At 49.7% G+C, this 10,291-nt stretch overlaps 1 protein-coding gene across 1 annotated transcript; it reads right to left on the minus strand.

The window, feature by feature from the left end:
* Nucleotides 1-1,045: 1,045 nt before the first annotated feature.
* LOC129355512 (GPN-loop GTPase 1-like) lies at nt 1,046-4,530 on the minus strand. The gene is given in 14 exon segments (XM_055025111.1): nt 1,046-1,312; nt 1,437-1,538; nt 1,622-1,712; nt 1,784-1,823; nt 1,912-1,978; nt 1,981-1,993; nt 2,063-2,209; nt 2,280-2,325; nt 2,974-3,068; nt 3,142-3,220; nt 3,303-3,340; nt 3,467-3,573; nt 3,653-3,746; nt 4,370-4,530. Coding segments are annotated over 14 exon segments (1,179 nt in total). The 5' UTR covers nt 4,523-4,530; the 3' UTR covers nt 1,046-1,205.
* Nucleotides 4,531-10,291: the final 5,761 nt, after the last annotated feature.

A 10,291-nucleotide genomic window follows, 5' to 3' on the forward strand; every position in this document is an offset into this window, starting at 1 on the left:
TGGATGCAGAACACTAACCCACGAGCACCGGAGGTACTGGTTAAACTGGTTCTGGTTAAACTGGTTCTGGTTAAACTGGTACTGGTTAAACTGGTTCTGGTTAAACTGGTTCTGGTTAAACTGGTACTGGTTAAACTGGTTCTGGTTAAACTGGTTCTGGTTAAACTGGTTCTTCAGTGTGCAGTCTGACTTGTTCTCTCAGGATTTGACGAGGCTTAATGCTTGTGATGTTCCTGCAGGAGTGGGCCCACGGTTCTGATCCAGAACCTTCCATTCATGCTGAAGCTCTGAATGAAAGCAGCCGGTCCGCCCACGGCCATCTGCCGTGCCGCTGGGGCCCACGCGCCGGGCTGAGATCCGGCAGCATGGCGGAGGCGAGCCGCTGACTCACTGCACTCAGCACACATAACGCGCACGCAGCGCGCGCGCACGCCCCCACGCTGCGCAGCTGCCAGCACGAAGAGAAGAAGTTCAGACTGCAGAAACATCCTGCCAGGAGTCGAGAGTTTTCTGTCTTCAGTCGGATCGCCCACAGGAACACGGTGTCAAAACTTTTTACAATAAGGGACTAAATCAGAAAAGCATGTGGCCCACAAGGGAAGTATTTTTAAAAACTTTATCCCTTTTATGTTTTATGTCCTCAATAATTAACTCAAAATATTACAATGTTATTGAAATTTTATGGAGACAGAGCAGAACATTGCAGCCCACAGTTCCTGCGTTTAGTTTTAATTTGAGATGCAAGATTTGCTTTTCAGTAAAATCAAGACAATAATTATGGTTCTAGTCACTAAAATTAATATGTCTGCAATTAATAAACGGGAATCGAGTGTTTTTTTAAAAAGCCATTTTCGATGAACGTATCTGTGTGAATCAAGCAGCTGGATGATCTGTTGCGTTCGAAAACTTAAAATGTTTAACGTGGCAAATTTACAGCATTTATTAAAAATATTCTGGGGAACCTGCAGCTGAGACCAGACTGCTGTTTTCTCCTTGGAATCTCAGAAAGTGTGTGTGTGCGTGCGTGTGTGTGCGTGTGTGTGCGTGTGTGTTGGCTCCATTTATAAAACACTGTGTCGGACACAGGCTGCAGCTCTGTGCTTTATTTCAGTCAATTCACAAAGTTCTGGTATAAAAATAAAACTTGTTTTCCTCTCAGTGACGAAGCAGCCAATAAGCTGCTCCAAATCCATCCATGTCATTGGTCAGGGCGCATCGGGTGCGGCGCACTTCCTGTTCCGCACCTGGACCACTTCCTTCCTCTCCTTCAGGAAGTTCCCAAAGGCGTCGCTCTCTTTGCTCTCCTCAGTGGCTACAGACAGAAACACGGAAAAGTTTAGGAACGCTTCGCAACATTTGGGAACGTCGGGAACGCTTCTTGACGTTCAGCAAGGTTTGGGAACGTCGGGAATACTCAGCTCTGGCTTTTTTCTCACCGGAGTGGTCGATATCGTCCGTATCGTCTGCCTCTTCCTCGCTGTCGTCAAGGTTACCGCGGGTCATGATGAGGTCGCTGGGCCCAGCCTCGTCAGCTTCCTCTGCGACAGGAAGAAGCATGTTGGAACCGGGCCAGAACCGGACCAGAACCGGGCCGTCCAGTGGGGCAGTTCTGTACTCTTACCTGCTGGCGCGGCAGGAGACATGTCCACCGCCCCCAGGTCCTTCCTGAGGCGCTCCAGCTGCTCCTGCTGCTTCCTGCTTTGCGCCGCCGCCTGGTGGACAGGAGGATTGTTCACAACCAGAACCAGAATCCACACAGACCAGAACCGCAGCCAGAACTCACCAGCTGCCGCCGCAGACGCTCGTACTCCGGCCGGTAGTCCCTGAGGGGATGAGATTATCAGAACCCGACCTCTGACCCTGACCAGAACAAACTGGTCCTGCGTAGGTTCTGACCGGGTTCTGACTCACCTGTGGTACTCCTCGGCTGCCTCCTCCACCTTAGTGAACAGATCGTCCAGCCCACTTCCCGTCACGCGGAAACGCCCACCACCTGCCGACACAGCCCAAACGTCAGTCAGACCCAAAGAACCATCTGGGTCGGGTCCGGTCCGGTCCATACCCGCAGACTGGTGTAGAACTCGTCCAGAACCAGGCTCATGGATCGGGTCAGGTTGCTGACGTAGGACGTCTCCTGGTTCAGAGCGTCCTGGAACGCCTCGAAGTCCTGCATCCACTCCACGGCGAAGCTGTGCTCGATGATGTCAGTCTGCAGCCAGGGGTCAAAGGTCAACATGGGGTCAACAGGAGGTCACAACAACAACCAGGAAGCAGCTGACCTTGTTCATGGCCACGATGAAGGGCAGCTTGGTCTTATAGAGGATGCTAGGAGAGAGAAGAGACCATCAGAACCCAATCTGATCCAGAACCAGAACCCAAAGCAAGCTCTGTTCTGGAATGAGTTCAATCTGGTCCTGCAGCGCCCTCTGCTGGTTCACATGAAGAACTGCAGATGTTTTTATTCAACCACTTCAGCTTATCAAATATTTTACTGCCTAAAATACACAAAAAGATTTGGATTAGTTCACTAATGAACTGATGAAGAGGAAAACATTTCAACTGAAATGTTTTAGATGGATTCTTTTAGTCTAAACTAAAACTCTGCAACTTTATAAAAATGTTTCTCAATCGTCAGCATGATGTCAGTTTATGAGACAGAGCTTGGGGAAGGGTCTGAATAGCAGATACACAAGTGTGATTGACAGCGCATACTGTTGTTTAGTTAGAACTGGCAGAAAGCAGGTCAACAGGAGTTTGATTTCCTTTTATCACTTTACGTCTCATGGTTTAATAAATGCTACAAGCATTTTTCTAAAAGTTCCTGCAGCTTTAAGGATTAACTGATCACTAAATCAGCTGATGATTATCTCAATAATCGATTAATGTTCCAGCACAATCTGAGCCAGAACGTCTGGTTCTGGTTCTAAACTTAAAAGCTCAGAGTGTTTTCTAGAACCAGAACCGGGTCGGTACCTGCAGGCGTACAGCATGTTGGACATGAAGGTGACGGGGTGGACGCTGCGGGACGTGTCCATCACGTAGACGACCACGCACGGAAACGAGGATGCCTGCAGAACACAAACAGCTCTGGGTCAGAACCGGGGCGGGGCAGAACCAGGACCCAACAGACCCAGAACCCACCAGAGCCTCAGTGATGATGGTTCCTGACGCCGACCAGGTGAAGACTTCGATCTGACCCGGCGTGTCGATCAGGACGAACCTGCAGAGACATCAGCAGCAGAACTTCAAGTTCTGGACCAGAGCAGAACCGGTACTCTGGGTCAGGAGCAGCTGGTACCGACCGGTGGTTCTGACGCTTCTTCTCGATGAACTGCATCACCTGAACGACACCGGAACACAGAAACCCATTCATTAGCACATCCAGGTCCAATCAGAGGTTCTTGTACCGAACCAGGTCCGATTAGAGGCGATAGCAGAACGGGTACTCTGGACCGGGTCGGGTCACCTGGTCGAAGCGCGTGGCAAACAGATTGAGCGCAGTGACGATGCCGCCGTTCGGGCCCAGTCCGTACTGCTTCATCACCTCCTTGTAGTTCACCGTGTCCCGGATGTCTGAGGGACAGAGGACAGGCTGAGGACAGGGGACTCCGTCCAGAACCGGAACCAGGCAGAACCGGAAACCAGAACTCACCGATGTTGGCCGGAAACGGAACCTCGTGCACGGCCGGGTCCAGGTTGATGACGTAAGGAGGCGAGTTCTGGGCGTGGAGGTGAGCCGTCAGTCTCTGCAGGACAAACACAGGCTGGTAACCCGGTGACCTGGTTACCAGGTAACCCGGTGACCCAGTAACCCGGTGACCTGGTAACCCGGTGACCCGGTGACCTGGTAACCCGGTGACCCGGTGACCTGGTCAGCAGCTGGTTGAGATCAGAACCTGTTCTGAAAACGAGCAGGATGCAGAACAGGCCTGAGCGACTCCAGGCCTGCAGCGCCTCCTGCAGCTTTTAGATGCGTCTCCACTTCAACACACCTGAGTCAAATAATGACGTCATTAGCAGGATTCTGGAGAACCGGACTGGACTAAGGAGATTCTGGCCTGTTGGACCAGAGAGACACCCAAGAGCTGCAGGTCATCAGGGCTGCCCAACCCTGATGCAGGAGCTGCGGAGGTTCTGGTGGTTCTACAGAACTCAGTGCAGCTCTTCTATGAGTCCATCAGAACCAAACCGAACCTGGAAACCAGAAGCAGAGCGTCACAGGGTCCAACGCGACTCTCTGAGCAGAACCCGAATCAGTTGGACCCGTTCTCTCATTCTGGACCCGTTCCCAGGCGGAACCGGTTGGAAACCCAGCCTGTGCTGCTCAGAGGTTCACGCGTGGATGCGGAGCTGTCACGCGCTGCCTCACCTGGACAAAGGTGGTCTTTCCGGACCCCGCCATGCCCAGCAAGATGAGACACACCGGGGAGTCTGGAACTGGACCCGGACTCGAACCTCCGTCCGCTCCCGGTGCCGAACTGTCTCTGCTCTCCGGAGAATCCACCGGTGCCGCTGCCGCCATGTTGGTGGATGGCCGTAAACAGGCAGGCTGTGCCGTAAAACAGGACGCGACGAGCCGCTTTGGCCAGCAGGGGGCGCCAAGGCGCGTTAATGACGCAGAAACATCCATAAAAAAATAGACATTTAAATTTAAACATAAAAAAAAAAGGCAAGAAAGCTATATATGTAAAAAAATAAAATAAAAATTCAGGAGTTTATTTGACATTAACATAAATATATTTTAAAATAAATGTAAAAAATGTTTTTAATATTAAATATTTTGTAAATTTGCCTTACCAGTTTAATATTTGTTAATAAATTTCTCACAAACATCTAAAGCTGATGTTAAGGCCCAGGTGAAGACCATGAACACTGCAGTCCTCACCTGGTTACCATAGCAGCCAAGTGTCAAACAGTAAGGTGAGAATAAAAACTATCCTGCTGTGTGAAGCTTGAACTGATTGATCATCAGAAGTATTTCTTTCAGTCTCCTGGCTCTGCAGGTGTTCAGGCTGAATTAACTTGTCTAGGCGGGACGCCATGCCACAAAGAGCCTGGTCCAATTGTTAAATTCAAAAATTATGTTTGTTTAAAATAGAATTTATATTAAACTGATGCAATGTTCTGATCTTCTGAGTCTTTTTTAAGGCTTAAAAAAGACACTTTGCGTAATAATTCTAAATGCGTTTCACTTTTGAAATGTATTTCATGTTATTCTATTTCATAAGTCAAAGCTTTAAAAGTGAGGAGTTTGTTCCTGGCAGCCTTTAGTTTGTGGTTTGAAATATTTAATGTGTAACTAGTTGCAGTCAGAGCATCCGTCCACGGATCGGACCGGCAGGATGGGATGAGGCCCGATGGATTGAGTTCAATCCAGCGTATCACACGGAAACGCTCGCTGATACCTGGTTCCCATGACAACAGACTGATGATTTTCAGTTCCTGAGGCAGGATGTGAAAAGTCGTGGCGGTGAGATGACCCCACTGTTTTTATCGGCTTGTTTTGTTCCAAACATGAAGAGATCGCCGTTCTTCTCACGGAGCAGCAGAACAAACTCAGACAGAAACAGGAAGCTGAAGAGGAACGAAGGGAAGTTCAGGCTGAAGCTGATCCTGGTCTCAACCTGAGAGACGCCTGGAGTCCTGATCAATCACCGCAGACCCGATCAATAACTAGAAACCTGATCAATCACCGCAGACCCGATCAATAACTAGAGTCCTGATCAATCACCGCAGACCCGATCAATAACTAGAGACCTGATCAATCACCGCAGACCTGATCGTAACTGATGAACTTTAGGTTTTATTCTGAGGTTAGGAACAGCTGACCCGGTTCGGTCCAATCACATCCTGCCTGTTTCCATGGAGACGGTTTACCATAAAGTGAGAGGAAGTGCTTTTTGCTGTGAGGCGTTCGCTGACCTCCTCGTAGCGCGGGGCGTTTACTGCTCCGTGGCGTCCAGAGTAATCAAACGATGATGAAGAGCTTCCTGTTTACTCTTCAAATCCTCCGACTCTGCAGGTTCTGAGTCGGGCTCTGCTTCGGTTCCGGCTGGATCGGGTCAGACAGCGGCTTGGCTCAGAGCCGCATGTCGGAACCAGAATTTATCTACTTCCTGAGTCACAAACATGATGTCCATCTTTCATGTGATAACGTTGTTGTTTTCCAAACGGTTCTGGTCCAGAACCTCCGGGTGCAACCGGAGACTGGTCAGGAACAGACTCACAATAAAAGTCCAGAAATAACCTGGTTCTGATTAAACTGGATCCCGCTCCGACTCAGAGGTCGGAGCGGGATCAGCATCTGGTCACCTGAAGCTGTTTCCTGGCCCATTTCTGGTTGTGAAGCTGAAGGCGGCCCAGTAGAACCAGTCTGGGTTTCATTCTGAATTTTGATTGGCAGAGACCCAGAACACCAACCAGGAAGAACCTCCAGCATGTTGGCGAATTCCCTTATCCAACCAACCATCCATCCAACCAACCATCCATCCATCCATCCATCATCCATCCATCCATCCATCCAACCAACTATCCATCCAACCATCCATCCAACCAACCATCCATCCATCATCCATCCATCCATCCATCCAACTATCCATCCAACCATCCATCCAACCAACTATCCATCCAACCATCCATCCAACCAACCATCCATCCATCATCCATCCATCCATCCATCCAACTATCCATCCAACCATCCATCCATCCATCATCCATCCATCCATCCATCCAACTATCCATCCAACCATCCATCCAACCAACCATCCATCCATCATCCATCCATCCATCCATCCAACTATCCATCCAACCATCCATCCAACCAACCATCCATCCATCATCCATCCATCCAACCATCCATCTATCCATCCAACCATCCATCCAACCATCCATCATCCATCCATCCATCCATCCAACCATCCATCCATCCAACCATCCATCCAACCAACCATCCATCATCCATCCATCCATCCATCCATCCATCCAACCATCCATCCATCCATCCAACCAACCATCCATCCATCCATCCATCATCCATCCATCCATCCATCCAATTATCCATCCATCCAACCATCCATCCAAGCAACCATCCATCCATCCATCCATCCATCCATCCAACTGTCCAACCATCCATCCAACCAACCATCCATCCATCATCCATCCATCCAACCATCCATCCAACCATCCATCCATCCAACCATCCATCCAACCAACCATCCATCCATCATCCATCCATCCATCCAACCATCCATCCATCCATCCATCCATCCATCCATCCATCCATCCATCCATCCATCCATCCAATTATCCATCCATCCAACCATCCATCCAAGCAACCATCCATCCATCCATCCATCCATCCATCCATCTAACCAACCATCCATCCAACTGTCCATCCATCCATCCATCTAACCAACCATCCATCCAACTGTCCATCCATCCATCCATCCATCCATCCATCCATCCATCCATCCATCTGTTGCAGTTGTGCTAACAGGAGTTGGTTAGTAAATACAACTGCAACAAGCTTCCTACAGCAGATATTATTGATCAGAAATTAAAGTTGTGTTTTTTCAGAAGGTCATGTGACATTATCAGTTTTGATCTAGTTTTATTTGTCTGAGCGAATAATGGCTGCTGAGCCTCATTTGTCATCCAACCTCTGGAAAAACATTGATGAAAACAAAACAGTGCGTTTCTATTGTTTTACTTTTTATGGCTGCTGGAAGAAAATGTTTTGTCTGAAAACTAATGACAACTTTCCTCCAGAAGAACGAGGGGAAATCCTGTTGGATTCAGAACTAGGAATGATCAACTTTCCCACCATGTCGAAGCTTTAACTTTTCCCCTGAATGTACCGAAGGAAATGACACAAAGATGCTTCACCAAAGGAAACAAGATGGAGGTGTCAGATTTTAGAGAATGGAGGATTTCTCTTTAGTCTTTGGTTAAACACCAGGAGCCATTTCTGCTGCAAGTGCTAGGCTAACAGGCTAGCTTTGCTCATATTTTCCCAGAATGCCCTGCGCTGTTGTCCACTTCCTACTTTTGGAACATTCTCTGGTCCTGTTGGCATTCACATTCAAACCAAACCAGAGTTCACTTCAACCGAACCCAGACCGTGGTTTGGAGGACCAGAGGTCAGAGGTCAACTGGCATTCACACCAAAACCAGACTTTATAGCAAATGGACTGTAGTCGGGTTAAAGGGGATTGAACTGGTTTGGTGGGCATGATAGCAGCATCACAGAGACGTACAGCCTTATATTCCACGGTTCGTACCCTGGTCGGATGCCGCCCTGGGCAGAGAGCAGTGGGGTAATGACTTCCAGCTGCCTAGAGCCGAGTGGGGGACGTTTGATCTCTGCACAGGTACGACTCCACCTGACCCGGTTCTGGAAGTTCTGCGAGTCAGGAAGCAGGAACCAGCAGCAGGTCCAGCAGGACCGTTTGGACTGGTATGGCTTAGACAGAATCATCTGTCTCACTGAACCAGAGGATTGACACAGACTGGGTGACTTTGGTTTCACGGTGGTTTGGGTTTCTCTTGGTTCTGAACGGTTTGGTTCTGTTGGTTCTGTGTTCCATTAGCGGGAGATCATTTTGGGTTTTTTGTTTATTTTCCTTCTCGTCTTTGGTTCTGCGTGTTTTCATCAGTTTCCTCTCTGTTGCTCTTCCTCCTTCCAGGATTTCTTGGGAATTTATTGGACCTGGTCTGTGGTTCTGCCTGGCCCGGCTGCGCTCTGACTCTGCGTCCTGAACCCGGTTTGGTGTTGCAGTGTTAATTTGGTCTTGGTGGTTTTGGGTTTCTGCTGTTTGCTTTCAGGGCGGGGTTGAGGTTTGGACTGGAGGAAACATCCAGAACATTTTCCTGACCCGACCCGTTTCACCCTGAGGATGATGAAACTCAGTTGTGTTCAGAGCGCCTCTGCAACTCGGACGTTTCTCCACCTGAAGCTCCATCGCCGCGGCGTGAAAACCCAAATAAACAGGCAGCAGCTGAGTGGAAACAGCCGGCCGGGCCAGGTACGCACAGCTCCCTCTACTAGCTGGTTTACATTAGCCTCCTCCACAGCGCCGCAGGATAAATACGGAGCTGTTTCTGTTTAAACACGAGCAGCTTGAACTGGACCGCCGTCCTGGCACCGATGCAGGACAACTGGAAACACTGGGAACCACAATGACGCCCCGAAACAAACAGTGGAGAAAAGAAATAAAAACTAATGTTTGGGAAAAGTTTAGAACACCTGGAGAGCTTTCTGAACACCTGAATCCACATGAACGTCACTTGAATGTCACCTGAACGCACCTGAACATCACCTGAACTTCACCTGAAAGATACCTGAAGGTCACTTGAATGTCACCTGAATGCACCTGAACGTCACCTGAAAGCACCTGAACGTCACCTGAACGCACCTGAACATCACCTGAACGCACCTGAACGTCACCTGAACGCACCTGAATGTCACCTGAACGCACCTGAACGTCACTTGAACGTCACTTGAACGTCACCGGAACGCACCTGAACGTCACCTGAACGCACCTGAAAGTCACCTGAACGCACCTGAACATCACCTGAATGCACCTGAACATCACCTGAACGCACCTGAACGCACCTGAACGTCACCTGAACGTCACCTGAACGCACCTGAACGTCACCTGAACGCACCTGAACGTCACCTGAGCGTCACCTGAACGCACCTGAACGTCACCTGAACGCACCTGAACGTCACCTGAACGCACCTGAATGTCACCTGAACGCACCTGAACGTCACTTGAGCGTCACCAGAACGCACCTGAACGTCACCTGAAAGTCACCTGAACGCACCTGAACATCACCTGAATGCACCTGAATGTCACCTGAATGCACCTGAACGCACCTGAACGTCACCTGAACGCACCTGAACGCACCTGAACGTCACCTGAACGCACCTGAACGTCACCTGAACGCACCTGAACGTCACTTGAACGTCACCGGAACGCACCTGAACGTCACCTGAACGCACCTGAACGTCACCTGAACGCACCTGAACGCACCTGAACGCACCTGAACGTCACCTGAACGTCACCTGAACGCACCTGAACGCACCTGAACGTCACCTGAACGCACCTGAACGTCACTTGAACGTCACCGGAACGCACCTGAACGTCACCTGAACGCACCTGAACGTCACCTGAACGCACCTGAACGCACCTGAACGTCACCTGAACGTCACCTGAACGCACCTGAACGTCACCTGAACGCACCTGAACGTCACCTGAGCGTCACCTGAACGCACCTGAACGTCACCTGA

The sequence above is a fragment of the Poeciliopsis prolifica genome, unplaced genomic scaffold (assembly GCF_027474105.1).
Source record: "Poeciliopsis prolifica strain line A6 unplaced genomic scaffold, Auburn_PproV2 SCAFFOLD137, whole genome shotgun sequence".
NCBI lineage: Eukaryota > Metazoa > Chordata > Actinopteri > Cyprinodontiformes > Poeciliidae > Poeciliopsis > Poeciliopsis prolifica.